Genomic DNA, 23,728 nt, shown 5'->3' with positions numbered 1-23,728 from the left:
TCATTTTTATCTCCACGGTATCTCTTTTCACTGTTAGCTAACCAGATAATTTGGCGTTTTACAGTGATGCCCTTCATATATTGTGAATCTTGCTTTTTTAGTGAAAGTGCTAGTGATTGGCTCTAGGGAGGCGAACAGATTACACATATATTGGCTTTTAGCGTAGTTTAGACTAGAGACTTGGGGAAGGGTGATTAGGTTTTAGGTTGGAGACACCGTTTGGCAGGAGTCAGAGTTTCAAAATAGTTTTGCCTAAAAAGTTTAAAATCATATATTTATTTTGCTTTGCCTTATTGCAATAAGTACTTGAGGCAGTCCTAAAACTCTTCTAGATGTTTTATTGACCAGAACATAATGGAAAATATTGAAGTATGGAATTGAAAGTGACAGCAGTGGACTGAATAGACCAGTAAAACTGTGTTGGATTTTATCATAAGAGTTGTGGTTATTAAATCATTTATTACCTATTACCTGTAAACTTGTACCTTCTAAAAATTACAGTGCTAGAGTTAAACCACCATACAGTTACATCCCTAAGCAGTTTCATGACCAGTCACTGAGAATAAAGTTGATCTTTGGTTTGAAAAGGTTTTTAGCACTCATTTTAAGTTGGCCATTTTCAAAGGCATTCAATATTCATTCGTTTAGTGGCAGTTGCAAGGATTGGGCAAAATCTCTTTTTGACTGTTCTTATGTTTTTGACCATTTTTATGGCTTGTATTTCATCACAGGATGTGTTTGCACCAGCCTAGCTGAAGTCTGCTTTTTAAACGTGATTTATTAATCATTTTCCTAGGTTCATCAAGGCGTATAAGAAGTTTGGTCTCCCTCTTGAACGGTAAGCTTAGTAACACAATAGTTTCTTATCCAACTCTTTTTCCCTTCTATTATGTAGCAGTTTCTTTTTTTGGTTCTATTTTCCATTTTTAAGGTCTGGCACCTTTTGACAGTCTGAGTTTTAGACATGACATGCTCTAGATGACTTGGAGATCAACAAGACGTGATGCAGATGTAACTGCACTTTGCTTCTAGGAACACTGCAGTGAGTGGGAGTAGGCATGAGAAAGGAAAGTGAGCACGAAGAAACCAACTAGTGCTGATAGCTGCTGGGCTCCTCACCCGACGGCCGCTTAGTTAATAAAGAAAGCCGAGCCCTTTCCCCTGTTTTCTGAATTAGCCTGTTTTTGTGGACTCTTCCAAGTCAAATTCTTTATGATGGAAAGTGAGTAAGCTAGGCATAGTCACTGCTGGAGGGTTCTTGTTGGAGCCTTGGAGCAGTCAGTTGAGGAATGAAGAGAGGAGTGTCTTGGCAGGAGCAAGCTTATGCAAAACCAGGTGGTAGCTCACGTGGGCACAGGGCCTTGAGGTGTGTCCCGGTACTTGTCTCTCCTCAGGCTGGAGTGCATAGCACGCGATGCTGAGCTGGTAGATAAGTCTGTGGCGGATCTGAAGCGCTTGGGGGAACTGATTCACAACAGCTGTGTGTCAGCAATGCAGGAATATGAAGAGCAGCTGAAAGAAAATGCCAGCGAGGGTAAGTCAGCAGGTCTGCCTCAGAGATCCAAATTGGAATCCCTGCTGCTCAGGGGTCTCTTCTCTGTTCTCTTTCTTCACACTTGTATCCTGTGCTTCCCTCCTTTTTTGAAGTGTGTATTCTCATCTGCCTTTATGTGAACTCAGTTGTTAGATCCCAAAGATTTACTCCCAAACGAAGCTGACTTGCCCAGGGTGCAGAGCACTGAACAAGCGGAATGATTTTTTAATGTTCTGTAGAAAGTTCACGTTGGTTTGAATGATGTAAAGATCTGAGGAGGTAAAGCCCGACTGGGCACATTTGTATTGCCGCTGCGAGTGAGTACATTACAGACCACCAGTAGGAATTATCTTGGATGCACATACAGGTGTTGTTTTATTGTGATAAAGGATTTAGAGAATTAATCCAAATAGACAAAGCAGTAGCTGAATATTGTAAAACTCTTTGTGAGAGTGAGACTTTCTTGGCACTAGAATTTGTTATAATTGAATTTGACTTGTAGCATGTTTTCTGTTACACACCCAAGGTACTTTTGCATGTCCTCTACAAGCAGGAGGTGTCAGGAGAGAGCTGAAGTCCTTGTTGTTAAAGGATGCCCTTATAGTTGAGCCTCAAAGAGATGAAGGTGTGGCCCTTCCAGTTCCCTGGACTGTGGTGTATCTGTGCAGTTGCCTCCAGTCTCATGTCTCCCTTCACTGAGGTGGCTCACAGGAGGCTCTGTCAGCTGTGATTAGGGGTTCACAAGTAGGAGGCGGCCAGTGGACCTGGAATCTTGGTCCTGATGGTTCTCAGCTGCAAGATCTGAGACAAGTGATAGCCTCAAGGGTCTGGGGCAGAATGGAGTAGTAGCCCCGAGTCAGCGGGCTTGGATGGCCACTTGAATAACTTCATACACGTGAAGTGCTTGTTATCACGTTTGCCTTGCAGTGCTAGCTGTTTCATCAAGTAGAGCGTTATCTGTGCTCCGAAATTTTCTTCTTATACTATTACTTAAAGTAATAGAATTTTAAAATACCTTGAATATAGTCAAAAACATTTTTTAGGTGTAGTTTTTGGGTTTTTTCCCCCCATGAAAGAAAGAAAAACTTAACTTGAGTGGTATGGACAGTGATCCAAATTTGTGCTTTTATAGCACCCAGAATACATTCAAAAGTAAACCTTACCATTACAGTGTTTCTCTTTTTTCCTTGTAATTGGTTTAAATAAGTATTACACTCATATAGCTGAAAAATGAAAACCAACTATCCCTATTTCTTGTCTCTTTCTAGAAATGTAAAAAATATATATATCTTCAAAATAGGAATAGATACTATTTAAACACAGTTGGTGATGTAGCATGCATACTGTTTTGCCTTCCTTTGTCCACCTTATAGCATATTTGGGAATATTTCCTTGTGACAGGTGCCCCCTCGCCCACATAGGTCTTTTCTGTGCTTATTCACAGTCTGAATTGGATGGATTGCTTCCTCTGGGCATTGCTTAACTTGCTCCCATATACCTGTATTTTCTATAAGCTGGCATTCAGTGTATTCCTGCCTCCAGGTTTCCTGCATTGGCAGACGAATTCTTTACCCATACGCCACGAGGGAAGCCCCTTCCATATGCCTGTATTTTCTATAAACGGGCACTTAGTATATTCCTGAATCCAGTTTCCAATTCTTATGTAAGATTACTGATACCTCTTCTCTCAAGCCAAGAAATTTTTGTTCCTAGAAGTGTTAGCATAATCATGTATCTGTCTTACACATATTTCCAAGTATTAATAACCAGTTTTACTGTTTTTGGTGTTTTTTTGGTTTGGATTTTTGTTTGTTTTGCTGTCTCTCAGCTTGCTTGGTCTTAGTTCCCTGGATTGAACCTGGGCCATGGCAGTGAAAGCCTTGGGCCCTAACCATTAGACTGCCAAGGAACTCCCCCAGTGTTACTGTTAACAGTAAGACTTCTCAGTGCAAAGCCTGATGCCTTTGCATTTCTTTTTGTCCTTAAAATACATGCATTAGCAATGTACAAAGTACCGTGTTTTAAGATTGTTTGAAATTGTTCTTTTCTCTGTGTGGTTATAACTTACGATAAGTCGTTCAGTATCTTCTGTTTACATTTCAGTTTCTAGGGACTGCTTTTCTTGTTTTTATGAAATGTTGTGTGTTTTAATTATGTAAACCGTTTGCCTGGCCCAAAGTCAGAACTGTAAAACAAGGAGCGCATGGAGAACCTTGCCTTCATCCCTGTCCCCAGGGCTGTCTTTTCTCTCACAGACAAGTGTCATTATCTCACGGATTTCGACTTTGGCCAGGTCTGTGGTTAGAGTTGACCTGCTTTGTTTTTGCCTCTAGGATCACTTTAACTTGAAACTTGAGCTCGGGATAACCTTTCCATGACTTATTTTGTTCATCCTTTCAAATGTGTTAGGTATTAACTTGATCTCAGGCTTCTATAGTCAAGAAGTTCATCTTAAAAAAATTTATTGATGAGTTAGAAAAACAAAAGAAAAATATATTTAAGTGTTTATATTACTCCTTGAAAATCTTCTTTCATTAATTAATTTTAGAGCCAAAGTATAAAACAAAGAGGAAGATTAAAATACAATTATAAACACTGCTGGACTGAAAAATTCTAAATCTTAAAAAACCAAACTGTTTAGAGATTATTTCACAAACATTAATTGAGAAAATTTTTTTGCCTTATTGATTGTATCTTTGGATTAACAGTAAACCAGAGATATACATTGAGGGAATAAGAGAGCATTTAGGATTGTTCACCTACGTTTTCTGTGAAACGGTGAATTTTACGTAACATATGCAATTGATGTTCTTTAGGGAAAGGACCAGGGAAAAAGAGAGGCCCAACTATCAAGATATCTGGGGTTCAGGTTAATGTGAAATCTATTATCCAACATGAAGAAGAGTTTGAGATGCTGCATAAATCTATCCCTGTAGACCCTGAAGAAAAAAAAAAGTGAGTATAACATGTACCCACGCATGGGTGGTTGTGCCATTAGAAAACAGATGTGAGGTTACAGTATAGTACTTTCATAGTCTTTTCTCTGATGTACTAGAACGCTTTGTGTTCACTTGTGTTTATTTCCAAATCGGAAAGGCCTCTCCTCTCACGTCCTCCTGCCTTGGAAATCTTTTCAGATATTGCTTATCCTGTCGTGTCAAAGCTGCACATTTTGATGTCGAGTGGGGGGTAGAGGACGACTCCCGTCTGTTGCTGGGAATTTACGAACATGGCTATGGAAACTGGGAGCTAATTAAAACGGACCCAGAGCTCAAGTTAACTGACAAAGTAAGTGGCTGTCTGTGGTGCTGGAGATTTCTAGAAGACTTGTTGTGTATCTTTTTATCAACGACTTACTTTTACCTGTTTTCTGAGGGGTGGGGGATCAAATTGAAGATTAGTACAGCAGTAAATTCCTGGGGTTTCTAGCCTTGAAAACATTACCGTCTTTAGTGGATCGTGGCACTATTTCAGAGCTGAAGATAATAGCCAGGTGAAATTTTGGGGAAATATATAGGAGAAATCTTAAAATTCTGATATTTATCGTAGGTTAGATCTCATTGCAACAAATACCAGGGTTGGATTATTAATAATAAAAGCATTCCTCAGCCTGAGTTGTTGGCACTTTCTTTAAAATGATATTGGATTAGTTCTCCGCCTGGAGAAAGAATGAGCCGTGCCTTGGTATTTTTTGTAATGGAGTTAAACACGGGCTGTACTTCTCCCACAAAATCAAGCCTCCCACCCTATCCGTTGCACATCAGGCTGCCTAGTAGTGAGGCCGTGCTCAGAGCTGTAAGCAGGGAAAGCTGACTGGCTCAAATTTTCGTAGGATGTGCTCCATGTTGGGCTCCCGGCAGGGCTTTTCCTGGCACGTCCCTCAGCGCTCATCCCAGGTGCGGTGTTCTCAGAGGGTGCTGGCACCCTGCCATAAGCACTGAGACCACATCCAGCCTGGCCAGGAGGCCCAGCTGCGTCCTGGCGTAGCTCAGTGCTCTCCGGCAATGCTCTAAGAAGCATTTTCAATCTAAAACGAAGCTTTAACCTAGCTCCAGGGATTCCCTGCTCCTGGAAGGAGGAAATCCACGACGGCTGGGATGCTCTAGCAGACGAAGCCAACAAGCCCCTCCTACCTGAGTTGTTCTACCCTGTTAACAGCACAGGTAGGAGCCAGTGGGAGAGCTGGATTTCTCCATCCCATTTTGTAAAATGAGAACGGCTCATAAGGGATGTTCAGTGACTGGGAGCCATGGACATGAGATAGGATCTGAGGCTTTTTCTGTGTTCTGGGTGGTTGGGGAGGGAAAGGATCGTTCAGCTGTTTGCCATCTCTGTTCATCCTGATCCACTAACCGGGCTGTGGGCCATGCCGGGTGCTTCTCTTCCTTTCCTGTTGAAGATTCTGCCCGTGGAGACAGATAAAAAGCCCCAGGGGAAGCAGCTGCAGACCCGAGCAGACTACTTGCTGAAGCTGCTCAGGAAGAGTCTGGAGAAGGAGGGCGCCGTGACGGGCGGGGAAGAGGTGAGTGCAGCTGCCGGCTATGCATCCCGTGGAGCCTGAGGCTCCTGCCCTGCAGGGTTAGGTGGGCAAGAGATGCCCCTTTGGCTGTGGCACAGAATGCTATCCTCTCCTTGTCAGCTTGTTCAGTGGTAATGGCTTGGTTGGTAATGGTAGGAGTGTTCGTGTAGTAATTGAATACCTAAACACCTTGGCATAAACCCATTCTCCTAGAATACTGCCTCAAAATAGTTCTCATCTCGCCCAGTGCCACTGGTCTAGATAGACTGTTGCTGTTGCTTTATGCCGTTTCCTTAATTTTGGAACATAGATCTTGTTACTGTCTGAATATCACTGAGTTTGCCTGTTGTTCCAGCTAACACTGGCTACATGTAGTCACAGGTCCCAGGGATAAAGTGGGTAATTAGGATACACAGTTAATTCAGAAAGTGGACTTCAGTTGCAGTGACCTTCCCTGCTCAGTGAAAGATTTCAGCTGAGTTACTAATGGACTCCTCTGAGCTTTACCTTTTATTTCCTCAACTTGTCATTTCTCTTCACGCCTAGAAAGATGCAAATCACAGTTAGGAGATAGTATAGGTTACAGCCAGTACCAGTAGCTTTTGTGTGTACACACTCCTTAAGTGCTCCCAGAGCTATGCCATTTGTGTTAATTTCCCTCCATGATAAACAAAGCAAATTTTAGAAAAAAAAACAAAACAAAACCCAATCCCATACTTTGTCCTTAACAAAGTCCCATTACGTAAGTAATGTCATCCTTCACATAATATGTTGAGGATATTCTGTAAGTTAGGTTCGGGAGAGATAGATGAGACCATGTTTTTTACTTTTGGATAATACTATATCTGAGTAGATAAAGACACTTTCCTTATTTTTGGATACAGCATGCTTCTGCATTTTTTTATGTTCCTATTATGATCTTTTGCATATTATCTTTCTTCGTATTTGTGCATAAGGTGTTTTTCCTTCTTTTGAATTTTGTCTTGAGATTGAATTCCAAACAATGGAGTCAGTGGGTTCACTAATATGGACAGTTTTGTGAGGCACAGGATGATTTTTTTTTCTCCTTCAGATAAAATTGATTGCACTACCTTGAATTTTCTTTTGAGTTTCCTCTTTTGAATTATGTGGCTGCTACTATTCAAAGAATCGTAATGTTATGTGGTCATGGTTTTGAGGGTCTTGATTTGTAGTTTTATCATCATTTTCTTCTCGTTTCCAGGCCAAATTAAAAAAGCGGAAGCCTCGAGTGAAAAAGGAAAACAAAGCACCGAGGCTGAAAGACGAGCATGGAATTGAGTTTTCATCTCCTCGACACTCAGACAATCCATCAGAAGAGGGAGAAGTGAAGGTGTGGGGCTGGGTTTCAGTTGAGACGATTTTCTAAGTTACATTTATTGTGCCAGCTGGTGTAAAACCATTTGAAGTGTGTTTGTTTTATATACCAGAGTAGGTAAAATGGAAATAGAAAATACATGTATCTTTGCTTAACCTGTTTTTCATGTAAAATCAGTGATTGAAATAATGAAAGCAAATAAAGGGAGCCACGAAATTTAGTGATGAATGGCAGCTGATGCCCAGCCTCACTGCTGGGGTGATGAGGAGTGGTGGAGACTGGTTGATCAGGGAGCGTGTGCCTCGTGCATAGGGGCATCTATGATGCAGTTCACGGCTGGGCCAAAAAAACTCTCCTGTGGTTCAGACTTGGCCCAGATCTGTTAGTTTGTAACCTCTGGTCTAAGGAAAGTGAAAAGTAACTTGGTAGCATTCAGCCTGTTGAGTCAGGGACCAAAAACTATGGGACTTCATTTCGTTGCACTTGAGGTTAGTTCCAGGAGGCTCAGCAGTGGGTACATGAACTAGCATGGATTTGAGTCAAGCATACCTAAATTCAGATTCTAGCAACCTTACCAGTTACGACCTAGCAGTAATCTCTGGTCTTCAGTTTTTTCCATGGGAGCATCTGCCTCTCTAGGCTTCAGTTGAAGCAGATGGCTTTAAGGCTGTGTGCTTGAGAACATGCTTCTGTGGGTGCAGTGATGAACCATTGAGGGCAGTGCTTTTTAGTTGTTTTTTTCTAGAAAGTAAACGAGGAAATAAAAAGTTTGTGGCAAAAGCTCACAGCCCCATTTGTTTTCTAGGACGATGGCGTAGAAAAAAGTCCAACGAAAAAGAAACAGAAGAAGAAGGAGAACAAGGAGAACAAGGAGAAACAGACGAGTTCTAGGAAAGACAAGGAAGGGGACAAGGAAAGGAAGAGGTCGAAAGACAAGAAAGAGAAGGTACCGATGCCACTCTACTTCCTGAGGTGCCCACAGCCTTTGGGGTTCCCTCCCAGAATTTAGAAGTAAATCGGGGTTTGAGGGCCCTGAAAGAATCGTCATTTCATGACTGTATCCCAGGAGGAAGGATGGGGCTTCCTGTCGGGATGCCTGCAGAGAGGGGGCAGTGTGTGAGTTGCGATATTCTTCAATGGAGAAGCCTTTACTCGCTCTTTCATTACACATTTCAGAGAGCGTGTTAGAATGAGATGGGACAGGAAGTTACGGATACATGTTCTCAGACTCATGGTAGAAAAGCACCGACCATAGATGAATCTGAATACATGAAAGGTTTAGAGTTCAAACCAGACACTGTCAAGAGTAGAAATGGGTTAAAAGCCTTGGTATTGTGTAATCTTCATGTTTGGGGTTTTATGAAGTTCATTCCAAACCTAGAATTCTGTACAGTGTGGCATCTTGCTGACTTCTGATGAAGTTATTTTTCAGTTAATCTTTAATCAAAACATGCAAATAACTGAATTCTACCAACCACTTATAAGTCTAACAGATTCCTTAATGAGGACATATGAAACTTTTTTTATTATATGCATATAAGAACAAATATAAAAATTTGTTTAAAATCAAATTTTTAGAAAAATTAGGCCAGGCTGTTTGGATTGCCTTTTCTTCCCACATACCAGTATATCACAAATAGTTTTCCAAGTAAATAAATTAAAAAGTCATTTTTAGTAGATAAAGGAAGATTTTGTTTGATTATAACTTTTTGGAAGTAATTTAAGTTTCCCATATTGACATTGCTTTCAAATTTCTAATGTTATAAACTCTTGTTGTGACAGATATCTTTCTTTGCATTTGTGCTTCTGCAGAAAGATAACCTTTAAAATGAAATATTGAAAAAATAGATGCACAGAAAACGATTTAACCAGCAACCATGTACCAGATATTGGTACCAGCAACAGATATTGGTACCAGCAACAGATTTTGCAGCTGTTGACATTTTTCTTGTTTACTTCAAGTGGTTTTTCCGGCTGCTATGTTTGGTGTTCCACACACCCATTACCAAGCACCCCTCAGTTAAAGCTCCCCTCTGTCCCTTCTCCCAGTTTCGTTACCCCCCTTTGTGACAGTACTCTGACATTGGTATGAAACTACCTTACCCATGTTTTTATACTTTTCCTACATATTATGTAATCGTAAGCAAAGCATAGTATTGTTTTATGTTTTTAAATGTTCATACCTAAAGTTAGTTTTTATTTGTATCTGTGTCTCCATCATTCTGCACCCTTTCATGGATAAACGAGCTTCATCCACCTGGATTCGTGTAAATTCAATCACTTAAACTATTTTAGTTACTTAGATTGAAGCATATGTTCAGTCTTAAGCTGTTAATCAAGCTGCTTCTTGCTCCTCTGCTGGAGCTCTTCAATTTGCAGTCTTAACCTCTCCATGACATTTTTGTACATTTCATCGATTAGGGGATAGAAGCCAAAATAGCACTGCTGAAGCTAAAATTAAAGTCGGCTCTGCTTAGAGACAGGAGCGGGAATGATATATGATTAGGCTGTTAATTGAATGTGTTTGGCTTCATGATGCCTCGAAACTGAGGCCGTCTAGTGCACCCACTTATAGTGGCGTGACACAGCAAAGAAGCCCAAACTACAAGACAGGCGCACGCAAGTGACAGTGACCTTGTAACTCTTTTCCGAAAAGCCTAAAGGTGGTGATGCCAAGTCTTCAAGTAAATCCAAGCGCTCTCAGGGCCCTGTCCATATCACAGCAGGAAGCGAACCCATCCCCATTGGAGAGGATGAGGAGGATGACCTGGACCAGGAGACGTTCAGCATAGTAAGTCCTGACGTCGAGGGCCGGGGTCTGCAGCTGCCGTGCTCGCCACGCCTCTCCTGGCTCCTGCGGCCCAGCTCATTGTTCTCGTCAGCAGCATGACTGAGACCAGGCTGGGGTCCTGGCCGTGTGAGCTGGAGCAGTGGCGAGCGTGGCCTGTCTCATAGGCTCCTGTGCTGTGGGGCAAGGAGCGGAGCCACGGCCTGGGGTGTGGTCCCAGCCGCGGCACACCGCCTCCTGAGAGACAGGGAAGCTGAGGGGAGCGTCATGGACCGGGCCCTGCTCAGGATGGTGGCAGGCCCGCGCGTCCTCGGGGGCTTGCCCTCACCAGGGCTGCGGGTGTGCCCTTTATTAAGCTGCACTCGCCCCCTTCTCCTACACTCTCGAGGCCTCTTCCTCTCCCAAACTTCCACACGTCACGGTTCACTTGGTGTAAGCGTATGTTCATTTAGTTTTGAAGAAAAAGTGGTCTTCCAACTCTCAGAATATTCCTGCTCTGGGGCAGCAGTGACCTCATCCTGTAAGAGTCTTCTCTCTTTTTACCCTTTTTTGTGTGTGTCTGTGTTCCCAAAAACCTATATGCATATGTGTATTTTTTTTTTTCTCTTCACGCTTATCTTGTTAAATCTCTTTACTCTTCTTCCTGTGAGCTCTCTGAAGGAAAGTACTATGTCTTCTAAAGTAAGTGTAGATGATAGAAGTATCTCAGTAAGTGAGTAAATGAATTAATTACACAACCAGCTCTCTGATCTGTTTCTGGTTCTTCCTTAACCGAATATTTATAGGAGAAAATCATTAACTAATGCTTCTGTGGTAGCATACTATTTTAAAAATGGCTTTTACACAATATTGTAAATCAGCTGTTTATCGTTCTTGTTTAGTCGCTAAAGTCATCCCTGAATCTTTGCAACCCCTTGGACGGTAGCCCTCCAGGTTCCTCTGTCCTTGGGATTTCCCAGGCAAGAATATTAGAGTAGTTGCCATTTCCTTCTCCAGGGGATCTTCCTCATCCAGAGAGCAAACTTGCGTTTCCTTCACTGGAAGGCAGATTCTTTACCACTGAGCTACAAAGGAAGCATCAATCAACTGCACCTGAATTAAAAAAAAAAAAGGAAATCGCATTTATATATTCCAGCTCATTTACTCTTGTTTTTATATTATGATATCTTTTAAACATGCAGAAAATCTTCAGAAATAATAATAGGCATTGATAGAGGTGCCATAAAGTCTTGTCAGGTCTGAATTTTTTAAGGCTCAGACTGTTAAGTTGAAGCTTCTGGCCCTGGTTTGTGTCCTGCCCGGAAGTGACCACAATTCTAAATTCGATGCGGTTCTCATGTGTCATCGTTCTCATGTGTGACTTCAGAGTTTTACTACTTAGTATCTTTAAAGACAGTAATGGCTCACATAATCAGCCAGGCGTTGTTAGTGTGCTTTCTGTGTATTTTCTCCATGACTACCTGTGAGGTAAGTACTATCTCTGTTTTACCCCTTAAAAAATAATGTGAGGAAAGTTAAGTACCTTGTCCTTTTTCACAGAGTTAAGAGGTAGAGCTAGGATCTGACCCAGGCGATTTGACCCAAGGGTGTGGGTTCTTCCCGTTACACTGCACATCCTCCCGAGTGTCCATAAACAGCATGAACTGCTGCTTCCCAGGTCTGGAACCTGCTGATAAATGCCACGGCGTGTATCTTGTACCTTGCTTCAGCATGCACACTTTTGAGATTTATTCACGTTAATTGTGTCTCTGATTTCAGTGTTTCCTATTACTGTTTTATGATTTCCACAATTCATTCTTTATCCTATTGATGGACATTGGGGTTTTCCAAATGTTCACACTACAAATAGGCTGCAGTGAAATTGTAAATATGTCGTCATACGTGTGTGTAGTAGCTTCTCTAGTGTGTAGCTTGTGCAGAAAAGCTGGGTGTTTCTTTGGGTCTACACATCTCCTGCTTTATAGATTTGTAGAATTCATCTTCGAGGCAATCGTAAAGATTTGCTCTCTTTCTAATGATGAGTGAGTTCTAGGTGCTTCCCAGTCTTGGAAACACTTGGTGATTTCTGGCTTCTTGATTTCTGCCAATCTAAGAGGTGTAAAAACATTGGCTAGTGGTGGTGTTGAACATTCATTTTCATATTTGCCAGGTATTTGTGTTTCCAGTGACTTGCCCGTTCATATCTTTTGCCTATTGCAGACAACTTTTATGTCCGTGCCTTCCCCCCCGCCCCCCGCCCCAATACCTGAGCATTTGTATTTCTCAAAAAACTTCAAGATAATTCTGATATGCATCTGGATTTTTAAAAGTGATTACGGGTAGTCCTTACCTTTTCTATAGGAATCTTGTTCATGATACTAATCTTTTGTGTGTTGCAGTCATTATAGGTATCTTCCAGTTTATTTTGTGTCCTTTTTAAAACTTTAAATATATACTGAGAAGCATATTTCAGGTGTATGGCTGTGGAGATTATCACAGAGTGATGGGAGTGTGTTGGATTTTTGTTGTCATGCAGTTACATGGACATGTGCCTTACTAGCTCCTTATACTGGGTGCTTAGTGGCTGACAACCATGCCGTACAGGTCATAGAAATGCTCCTGACTTACTCTGTGATGATTTCCTCCTCAGTTCTTAGTTTTATCCTGGTCTTCGGACATTGGACTCTGGGAGTGGTCCCTGATACTATCTTGAATTGTTTCCACTTAGGCAATCCTATGTCTCTCGGGGATCTCCTTGGCTTTTTTCTGAGGGGAAATGCCATAATTTCTTTTGAGGCTTGCACTTCTCTTGCTATTTTATTTCCAAGCTCTTTTCCCCCCATGTATCTCTCCTAGATTTGTTTTCCATCATTCGTGTTCGATTTTTTTCAGATGGCTTGCTGCTCCTGGGTTGTCTTCTTATATTAAAGAGTAAGGACTGAGCTTCGGATTGGAACCTCTGAGCATGTGGGTGGCACTTGATCGGCTCTGAGAGTGTTCTTCGTAGGGTGATCTGGCTGGGCTGCTTCCTCAGAAAACTTCAGTGGGGTGGTCAGCATCTTTTGGTTCTTGCTCTTGGGTGGTCAGGTTTTAGGCGCAAGAATCCTCCAATTCTCCTGATGGAGAATTAAGACCTGGCTTTCTTCATTCTGGAATCTGAGAGGCAAAAAAAAGCAAAAACCAAGCTGGTTGGTGGCTCATCTAATACGCAGATACTGCGCATGTGTTCCATATAGTGGTGTTCTCAGTGCAGCAGCCTTGCCTCTCAGCTGTGCCTGTCTAGCCCAGTCAAAGATGTGCGTGTCTATAATGAATCTGAGTATCTCTTCCTTTTAGGCAATCTTAAAAAAAAAAAAAGATTCCTTGTTTTCAGCCTTCACCCCTACGGCCAGTGATACCTAGCAAGCCTTTGGGGGAGTAAGTTTGCAGCATAAATCGGGCTGGCTCTCAGCTCTCTATTAAGTATCTGTTAAGTGATTTCACTTGCTGTGATATCCCTTGTCTTTGTGGGCTTGTCTCTTCTGAAGTCAGTTCCTTTACTGTTGTGTTAGTGGATGGAGACAGGGAGAAAAAGTTTCTTGTGTTCAGTCCACTGTCTTTGTCTGGAAGCCTTTCCCTCAGTTTCTTGTAAGCCTGAAGGACTTGTAAATATCTCACCCTGCAGTTTTACGCAGTTTGTGGTGCCCGGTTTTCAGGTTAGGTCTGTAGTTCTGCTTCACGTTTGATGTGCGTCACGAATGCCCCTCTGGCAGATGAGGAAGCAGCAGTGTTCTGGAGGCGAAGTAAGGTGTGGATGCCACTGCTCTGAGTGGTGGAGCCGAGACCAGAGCCTGAAGTTTTTCCGACTCGAACGTTTTTCCTTGTTGCCCTGCCTTTCTTTCCCTGCTTCTCCACAAGTGGTCATGTGGCCTGAGGGGGGCTGTATGTTCTCTGGGAGTGCAGGGTGCAGCAGGCGGGGTGCGGAGGGCTTATGTCTCTCCTCCCTTGCAGTGCAAGGAGCGGATGCGGCCCGTGAAGAAGGCGCTGAAGCAGCTGGACAAGCCGGACAAGGGACTCAGCGTGCAGGAGCAGCTGGAGCACACGCGGAGCTGCCTGCTGAAGATCGGGGACCGGATAGCCGAGTGCCTGAAAGCCTACTCGGACCAGGAGCACACGAAGCTGTGGAGGAGGTGAGCCGCCGTGGCCTCGCTTGCCCGCCGCGTTGCCTGCTCGGGCTTGGTGACAGAGTGTGTGTGTCAGGCATTCTGCTTCTGTTTTACACACCATGACACAGCCACCTAATGAAAAAATTCTTTCTCAGCAAAAGTCGACGGTTGGCAGCATGCCTGCAGACTTCAGTTTTCTTTTCCTGAAATAGCCTGTTCCTCTGAGACCAGTCTTGACTGGGTAGGATGGTGATATTATTTTATGAGAGAAATACTGTGATACTGGATTTGCTGGCCTGTCCTCGGAATAAAGACTCAGTCTTCGAACCTGGACGGGTTAGAAAGCATCTATAATTTCACTACTCTACCCATTTCAGGTTAATAGTCAGAGATAATATAACTTGTTGGGTAGTGATGTATCAGCTAATAAGAGGAGGCAAAAAACCACCAGAGCTGTGAGTTTTCTTCTCTCTAATATACTTGAAGAACTCGAGTAGTAATTTGGATTAATGCAGTTAATCCAGAACTTCAGTTTGTAAGGCATCCTGACTTACATAGATTCATTTATAATTCATTTCTGATGTTTATAAAACGTGCCTGCAATTTCTCAAAAAAAAACTGTAACTTGAAGGCTCTTTCTATATTCCACAGCTACACTGAACTCATGCTTCACAGTTAATTATCTTTGTGTAATATGCCTAACGTCAGTGGATGGATTTTTGAGTGAAAAGGAGATTTAAGAAAACCTCTGTCATGATGCTATTCATAGCATGCTTCACAGCCGTGAAAAAAGAACGTTTAAGTTTTGAAATGTGACTTGACTTTCCTCTTAGACTGTTCCCAGCTTCTGGATCCCTGTATCTAGCCATCTGGCTCTCTTTTTACCCAGCTTAACCCCTGTTGAAAGATAACAAAAGCTCATCATCCCAGCATATAGTTCCATGAGGCTCGGCTGGATACTGGGCACTGTGGCCAGTCTGTGTTCAGATGCGCTGGGTACTGTGGTCCTGGCCTGCTGTGGTTCATAAGTAATTCCTTGCCCACTCATGAGAAACTGTCCCTCATGAAGTGGTGCTTGGAAGATCAAGTCTAGTAGGAATTCGAAGAAGGTAGGAACCCGTGCAGAGGAGCAGTCAGGGAGGGAAGTCTTGCAAGGGGCAGGCAGGTAGACCGAGCCGGCGTGGGAGAGCAGAGCGGACCTGCTTAGAGGGGAGAGTTCTCAGGCTTCAACAAAGCCTTGAAAGTGGCTCTTAGGGTTTAAAGCAGGTTGTTAAGATGACTGAAGTGCTGCTACAGAAGGCTTAAGAGAGAAAGGTAAATGCCTTTCCGAAGGCGGCCACAGGTTTACTGGTCAGGAGCGGGACAGGGTTCTCTGAGCGGCACTGCGTGGCGTGGTGTGGCTGCTCTCCAGGACGCGTGCAAGGATGCGCGCCTTTCCTTCCAGTACACGAAGGTACCTGTTTCTCCGTGTTCTCCACACTGCTTCTCCAGCCACTCCCCTGTTGACAGTCGTGCCATGCACAGTGGGATCGGAGCGGAGCAGTCATTTGGAGCTGTGAAGGCAGGGATGGCAGGCTGTACTGGTGACAGCTGAGGGGAAGGGTGGGGCAGCGGTGCAGAGACGCCTGCCTGCACCCTGGTCCCTGCGGAGGTGGTGGTGATGCAGACTGCCTGAGGGCCCAGGGGGAGCAGAGGTGGGCGAGATATTAGGCCTGAGGCCATAGGCGTCAGGAAGGAAGTTAGAGGGGTTTTAGCTGCGAGAACTCTTGTCTCCAGATCCCTCAGTCCAATTCTGTTGACATTAATTAGCTTCTGAAGGTGTATTATTGATGCCAAGACCTGAAAGATTATTTCTGTTTTTTATATTTGGGAAGTATTCCAAGTATAACAAAATCAATTAACTTGCCATCCATAAAGAGAATGGTTATTTTTAAAATTTTATAATTTACCAGAAAAAATTTCTTTTTCTTTTTTTTTAGGAACCTATGGATTTTTGTTTCCAAGTTTACAGAATTTGATGCTCGAAAATTGCACAAGTTATATAAGATGGCTCATAAGAAAAGATCTCAAGAAGAAGAGGTAAAAATACAAATTTAAGCCTAATTCATACAAACAAGATAAAAACCAGTTCTGCCAAAAAATTCCCTCATTACTGTTTTTGCCTCAGGAGATGATGTAGGTTGTGGTCTGGAAAGGGCCCGGGGTCTCTGCTCTTACTTTACAGCTGGAGGCCTGGGCCCGGGGGGGCTGCGGCTCGGCTCTTGCCTGCTGGGTTCTTCTGCTGTCTTAGCCGTGCAGTTTGTCCACACACTCCTCAAGTAGTCAGACTGTCGGCTGAGACCTGATGGGTGATCGCGCCAGTGTACAGCAGCCAGACAGGGCCGACATTCTGACGAGGGCCTGTTCCTCTGTGTTCCTGTGTCCTGGAGGTGTTTATTCCCCAGGCCCTTCCCTCCACAGGCAAATGTCTTAACGGTGGCTTGTCAGTGTGGCTCCTGAAAGAGGACGTCGTGGGCAGCGCCTGCCTTTTCTCTTCTCTCTGGGCTGTTTGTCCTTGGTGTCCCTCTAGCGTTTGCACACAGGGTCCCAACCACTTGCATAAAGGAGCAGACACAAAAAGGTGCCCAGGACATGCTGCCCGGTAGCGGGGGATGGGCACGAAGATATTTGGCTGATGCTGCAGGGCAGCGTTCCTTGTTCAAGTGTGTCCATTTGCAGATCTGCTGACTTGCCCTGTGGGCTCTCCCCCCAGTTAGCCACGTAGGGCCAGTCTAGGAATGCTCAGCACCTGCTTCACCACCCTGTGCGCTCCGTGGAGGCCTGCGGGCTGAAGGGTGCCCATTCTCTCCCGGGTCGTCAGCAGCCGGAGTTGTGCCAGGCGCAGGGTCGGTGCTCAGAAGTGTCACCTGTTCCATGCACGTGTCCTGTGCCAGCACTGCTTTGAGCTGTGGAGCAGCACCATCAAGTGGTTTATAATTTAATTTCACATGGAAAAATATGTTAGAACAGTAATGTACAGGAATACTACAGTAATATTTTTGCTGAATGTTAGCGTGAACTTTATGCATTGTGAAAAGTCTATGAAAGACTAGTCAGGAAAAGCCCCAGTACGGAATGAAATAGTTGGGCAAGGCACTTGAGGAAAGAGGGGAAGTTAGGATAAGTGGAAGTTGGACATAGGACGTAAAGGGTAAAGGCTTCATTAATCAGGTTATCAGACGTTAGATGAAGGTGATAATGAAACTAGTGGTCCTGCTAGTTGGGGTTATTGTATACATTCACAGCCTTTCTGGAGGATAATTCAGTAAATTCACAGAAAGACTAAAACATGCAGTTCTTCTAAGAATTTAGTTGAAAGAGATAATTAGGGATTTAAATATGTTTATGTGGAAATGACTTCATATATCCATATCAGGGACAATTCAGCCATAAGTATAATATTATAGTAATATTCAGTAAGTATTCACATAAGATTTTCACATAAGATTTTCACAGTACGTTAACTGGAAAAAGAATGTTAAGTAATACTTTTGTTTAAAAAACCGCACACGCACATGTGCACGCACACACAAGATGGGAGTTCCTCCTTTGTGGTCTTGCTTTCCACAGTTTTAGTTACCCACAGTCAGTCATGGTCTTAAAATATTAAGTAGAAATTCCAGATAAACAATCTGTGAGTTGTAATTTACACACGGGTGTGAGTAGCGTGGTGGAATCCTGTGCCGTCTTGCTCCGTCCTGCCCGGGACGTGAACCATCCCTTTGTCCAGCACGCCCAGGCTACTCACTGCCTGTGTGTTACTTAATCGGTGGCCCTCTTGGCCGTCAGGTCGACTGTTAGGGCATTGCAGTGCTGTCTTCACGTAGCCCTTATTTTATTTGATGATAGCCACAAAGCCCAGGCGTGGTGATGCCGGCCATTTGGGTGTCCTCTTACTGTGCCTTTCGTAAAGTGCCACAGGTGTGTGTGTGCTGGAGAGAACGCAGTGCACGTGGATTCAGCGCTGCCTTGAGCCTCAGGCCTTGGACCGCACCACCCAGGGGCTGGGGGACTACTGTGAATACCTGTGTAACCACATCCTGGACCAAAGTATTAACAGCAGTTCCCTTGGCGCTGAGATTTTACGTCACCTCACATTTCTTAGTTTTTCCTTACTATATTTTTTGATGTTTTTATTTTGAATAGTTCATTTGTGTGGTAGAGACGTGATGTTACTTAGATAGATGTTTAGTGTGATGACTTTGGCATGGGAACCAGTTTCCACTGGACCAGTCGGGGGTTGGTGGTTCTGGTTTCACATGGCCCAGGAGCAGCCTCCTGGAGGGCTGACAGCCTGGCACCTGTTCCTCAGCCCAGGCAGCGACAGCCAACAGCCCGGCCCAGGTTCTGACAGCCGCAGGCCATGGGGACTGGCTTCCTTACAGTGAGGGGCTAGTAGATGCAGCAGGTAGAGCTCTGGGAGGGTTTCATGCGCTGGAGCTCAGAGGATTTATGAGCATTTTTTCCCTAAGGTATTAAGCAGCAGGGAATCCGAGAGGGACTTGTCAGAAATGAAGAGGGAAATGTTTAAAGGTGATGATGACCTTTATACTGTTCTTGGGAATTGCGCCTGGGATCCTGAGGGTCTTTGGTTTCCTTTAACTCTCCAGGAGCAGAAGAAGAAAGAGGATGTGATTGGTGGTAAGAAACCATTTCGACCGGAGGCCTCGGGTTCCAGCCGTGACTCCCTGATGTCTCAGTCCCACACCCCGCACAACCTTCACCCGCAGAAGCCTCATTTGCCTGCCTCTCATGGCCCGCAGATGCACGGACACCCGAGAGACAACTACAGTCACCCCAACAAGAGACACTTCAGTAATGCAGGTGCGTCGTCAGAGAAGGTTTAAGAAGAGGTGACAAAAGAACTGTTTTCTTTTCCAGAGACAGGAGCCCGGCCTCTGTGCTTTATTCTTTCCTGTCACTTTATCGGCTTCCTTTTCTTCTCAGTGAAATGGTGCATGAAATAAAGATCTGAAAGACTTAACTCAACTTCAGGAAGAACAGAACCCACACAAGTACACAAAAGACAAATGGAGGGAAACCGTTTACATTGTATATGAGAGTTAAATGGAAAAACTGCTAATATTGAAAAACCGCTTATGAATCGATAACAGCCGGATGACCAAATACAAAAATGGGCAAAGGTTAGGAATGGAGAATTCATTTGGAAGAGGAGATTCAAATGGCCTGTAGGACAAGATGAACAGTATCACCACTAAGGAAATGTACATTAAAGTAACAATAAGTTAACCCATTCAGATTAGCAAAAATTGCAGGGTGAAATTCACACAAATTCCTGAGTGTGACTTGCTACACCAGAGAACAGTCTGGAGTATCTAAATACAGAGGCCCATTTTCTGGGAGTCTGTCCTGTAGGAAAGCAAACACGTATGTGTATGATAAGGGTGCTGTTGTAGCCTTATAATGGCAAAAAGCTGGAAATAAATTGACTTCCCACTAATAGAAAGATAGTTAGATGAATAATAGGGCACTTATACTCTGTATTATTAGCAGTTGTTAAAAAAAAAATGAGTTGTTTTATAGAAAAAAGTCAAAATTGGAAGGAAAAAAAGCAGCAGCAAGAACCACAGAATCTCTGTGGCCTATATGTTTAGCATTACTAACGTGAAAGTCACGTAATGTAAAGAGATGTAACCATTTAAAATGAACAGTTTAGTGACACATAGAGCATTCACAGTGCTGTTGTGCAGCCACCGCCTCTGTCAAGTGCCAGAGCATTTCGATCATCCCAGAGAGAAAGCACGCCTCATTTTGCCCTCTTCCTAGCTCACGACAACCACAGTCTCTGTGGATTTACTTACTCTGGATTCTCTGTGTTAAAAGCATCACGCAGACTCGTATAGTGTGTGTTGGACCGTTCACTAGGCATCTGGTTTTCAAGGTCTGTCCCTGTAGCATGCATCGGTACTTGATTCATCTTTGTGACTGAATAATACACCATTGTACGGGTAGACTACAGTTTGTCCTTTCATTAGTTGATTGGCCTTTGGGTTTCTGCTTTTTGGCTGTTGTAAATTGTACTGCTGTGCACATTTGTATGCAATTATTTGAGTGCCTGTTTTCAGTTATTTTAGATGTATAGCTAGGAATGTGGACTTGCTTGCTTATGTGATACTTCTGTGTTTTTAGCTTTTTGAGGAGCCATCAAGCTGTTTCCCACCATAAATACTTGAATAATGTGTTGCATAAGCATAGAGAAAGATGTGAAAGCACACACAGCAGCAATTACCTTAGGCCTGGTGGCCCAGACAGCAAAGAGTCTGCCTGCAATGCAGGAGACCCAGGTTTGATCCCTGGGTCAGAGTGATGCCCTGGAGAAGGAAATGGCAACCCACTCCAGTATTCTTGCTTGGTGAATCCCATGGACAGAGGAGCCGGGTGGGCTAGATAGAGTCCATGGGGTCCCAAAGAGTCAGACATGACTGAGCAATTAACACTTCCATTTCTTTGTTTTTTTTTTTCTTCTAGGCTGGTAAAATGTGGGAGGATTGGAGGAAATTAATTTCTCCTTATCTGTTACTTCTCTGGTTACAATGCACATGAATTACTTTTAAAGAGAAAAGTAATAAGAAAGAAAAAAGCATATAAAACAAAATCTTAAAAAAATATAGGACATATCAGGGGGGCCCCCAAGCTCCAGGATCTAATGCCTGATGATCTGAGGTAGAGCTGATGTTAAAATAGAAATTAAGTGCACAATAAGTGTGATGCACTTGAATCATCCCAAAACCAAACCTTCTCCCCAGTCTATGGAAAAATTGTCTTCCACAAAACCAGTCCCTGGTGCCAAAAAGACTGGGAGCCTCTGGTATATATGGAAGCATAGTATTACATTTTACAGAGTCAAATGTTCCATTATAATCAAAATGAAGTAAACTTTGATTTCATTGTAGTTTCTTTTTAAACTTCAGTGTTAGGATTTGCATTGACTTTCTTTCTTTAAAGTACATTCTCAGCGTCCAGTAACATTTTCAAGCCTTTAGAAAAATTGATGTTCTCCATCTTTTCTTCTTACTTGAAACACATTAATTGTAGATATTTAAAGATTCTTGTCCGCTAACTCTAATATCTGAATTACTGTGAGCCATCTTGTGTGTTTTCTTTTACCCCTTGGTTTTCAGTCATACAGCCCTGTCATTTAGCGTGCCTAGTTATTTTTGATTGATTAATTGATTGATTAAATGGCAGGCACTGTGTTTTAAAAATTGTACAAGCTCTAGATGATATCACTTTGCCCCAGAGAGGATTACTCTTTTCTCCCCCATAACGCAGAGTGGGAGGTGATCCCTGCCACCATTGAGTGACCTGGTCCTCCTCTGGTCCCCCGTTCTGGGGCTTGGCCCTCCGGGGTGTTCGGCAGGGGGCCTGCTGCACTCGCTGCCCCTCCCCGCTGGCTGCTGTTACACTCGGGTCTTGGTTTACCTGGCACTGGGCCGCCCTCAGCTGCTCCGCTAGTCAGAAAGCCTCTAGCTTAGCTTTTTAGCCTTCCGCTCCCTGCAGATTCAGCAAGCGTTGTAGGGGAAAACTGGCTGTGTGTTTGGAGTCCCTCAAGTCTCCAGTGTCCCTTTAGCGTAGAAAGACCACCAAGGGCTCTGCTGGTGGCTCTGTTTCTCCAGCAGTGGTTCTCTGCTGAGAAAAGCCCAGATATTCAGCTTCTTGCTCAGGCTCAGAATCACAGATCTCCCCAGTGCACTGCAGTGACTCCCGCAGAAGTCAACTCTGGGTTTTAGCTCTTCGGAATCTTATCCCTTCTAGTCTTTATTGCTTGGGCTGCTCTTTGATGTCTTCAAGCAGATTGTTTTCTGTTTATCTGGCATTTTCTAATTGTTTTTGGCAGGGTGTAATTCTGCAGCTGTTAACTCTTCTAGAAGCAGAAGTTCCATATCTGTTCATCCTAAAAATCTTAGTTCAATTAATTGATCTCCATTTTATTGGTGGGGTAAGGAATGACTATACAATAACATGGTTGGAAAATATTTCCATGTTCTTAGATGCAGTCTTATCAGTTTTACTGGGTTTCTTTTCCTCTTGGGATTAGACTGTGAGGTCACCGATTTTATATTCTGATTCTTAGAAAGAACCCTTCTTATTAAACTAACTCATAGTCTTTAAAACTTTGGATTTCTCACCCCTCTCCTTAATAGTCAGTACTTCCCAACCAGTGACCCTACCCCATGGAGGGTTCAAGGAAGAAAAGCACTGTTTACTTTCTCTGGAAATAAATGACTTGGTTTGAGTTTTAAGCATCTCTACTATACCACATACCTTGACATCCTTTTGAAACCATCTATTTCAAAATAGAAGGTTTCATCTTCTATTTGAAGATGGCTTCAGATGATCCTTTCATGTTGTGAAGGTGTGTCTTTTTGTTGTTTGTTGGTTCTTTGGTTGAATAATCAAGGTTTTTACTTCTTGGTCCCCTGGCCTGCTCCACCCTCGGTCAGCAATGAATTTAAGCCACTGGTTGACTGTGTATTATTTTGATGGTCTAAATTTCTAAGCCAAACAGGTTCCTTGATGGAATGATTCTTTGCCTTTGTAGAAAAACACTAGAAGGCCAACAGAATGAGTAGAGAGAGGTTTAGTTGGTGGCACATCTTCGATCTTAACAAATTGTAGCAGGAAGATGGGTGTTCCGTGAGGCCACAGAGTTCCTGCTGGTTAAGCCTCTGTGTTAGTTTCCTGAGATTGTTGTAACACAGTAGTGCAAACTAGGTGGTTTAAAAGAACAGAAATGTGTTCTGTCAGTTTTGGAGGTGGAACTCTGAGATCGAGGTGGCAGTAGGGTGGGTTCCTTGTGTGCGGCCTGAGGGAGAGCCTGCTCGGCGCGCTCTCCCGGCCTGCAGCACGGGCCAGCAGGCCGCGAGGGAGAGCCCGCTCGGCACACTGTCCCAGCCTGCGGCGCGGGCCAGCAGGCCGCGAGGGAGAGCCCGCTCGGCACACTGTCCCGGCCTGCGGCGCGGGCCAGCAGGCCGCGAGGGAGAGCCCGCTCGGCACACTGTCCCGGCCTGCCGTGCGGGCCAGCAGGCCGCGAGGGAGAGCCCGCTCGGCACACTGTCCCGGCCTGCCGTGCGGGCCAGCAGGCCACGAGGGAGAGCCCGCTCGGCACACTGTCCCGGCCTGCCGTGCGGGCCAGCAGGCCGCGAGGGAGAGCCCGCTCGGCACACTGTCCCGGCCTGCCGTGCGGGCCAGCAGGCCGCGAGGGAGAGCCCGCTCGGCACACTCTTCCGGCCTGCCGTGCGGGCCAGCAGGCCGCGAGGGAGAGCCCGCTCGGCACACTGTCCCGGCCTGCCGTGCGGGCCAGCAGGCCGCGAGGGAGAGCCCGCTCGGCACACTCTTCCGGCCTGCCGTGCGGGCCAGCAGGCCG

General features: G+C 44.2%; 1 protein-coding gene across 9 annotated transcripts in view; it reads left to right on the top strand.

The window, feature by feature from the left end:
- The window catches only part of CHD2 (chromodomain helicase DNA binding protein 2), a 112,877-nt gene that overhangs the window by 77,375 nt on the left and 11,774 nt on the right, over positions 1 to 23,728 (top strand). For 8 of the 9 annotated variants that reach the window (XM_069559321.1, XM_069559319.1, XM_069559325.1 and 5 more), the window contains 11 exons: positions 797 to 838; positions 1,395 to 1,534; positions 4,351 to 4,489; positions 4,672 to 4,822; positions 5,934 to 6,056; positions 7,276 to 7,404; positions 8,195 to 8,335; positions 10,046 to 10,180; positions 14,147 to 14,325; positions 16,281 to 16,380; positions 18,951 to 19,164. In XM_069559321.1, the coding sequence (XP_069415422.1) occupies positions 797 to 838; positions 1,395 to 1,534; positions 4,351 to 4,489; positions 4,672 to 4,822; positions 5,934 to 6,056; positions 7,276 to 7,404; positions 8,195 to 8,335; positions 10,046 to 10,180; positions 14,147 to 14,325; positions 16,281 to 16,380; positions 18,951 to 19,164 (1,493 nt within the window). Of the gene's footprint in view, positions 1 to 796; positions 839 to 1,394; positions 1,535 to 4,350; positions 4,490 to 4,671; positions 4,823 to 5,583; positions 5,698 to 5,933; positions 6,057 to 7,275; positions 7,405 to 8,194; positions 8,336 to 10,045; positions 10,181 to 14,146; positions 14,326 to 16,280; positions 16,381 to 18,950; positions 19,165 to 23,728 lie in introns of those variants that run through there. The other variant, XR_011250258.1, reaches the window with a different exon arrangement.

The sequence above is a fragment of the Ovis canadensis genome, chromosome 18 (assembly GCF_042477335.2).
Source record: "Ovis canadensis isolate MfBH-ARS-UI-01 breed Bighorn chromosome 18, ARS-UI_OviCan_v2, whole genome shotgun sequence".
Lineage (NCBI taxonomy): Eukaryota > Metazoa > Chordata > Mammalia > Artiodactyla > Bovidae > Ovis > Ovis canadensis.
This window is presented reverse-complemented; position numbering and strand designations above follow the sequence as displayed.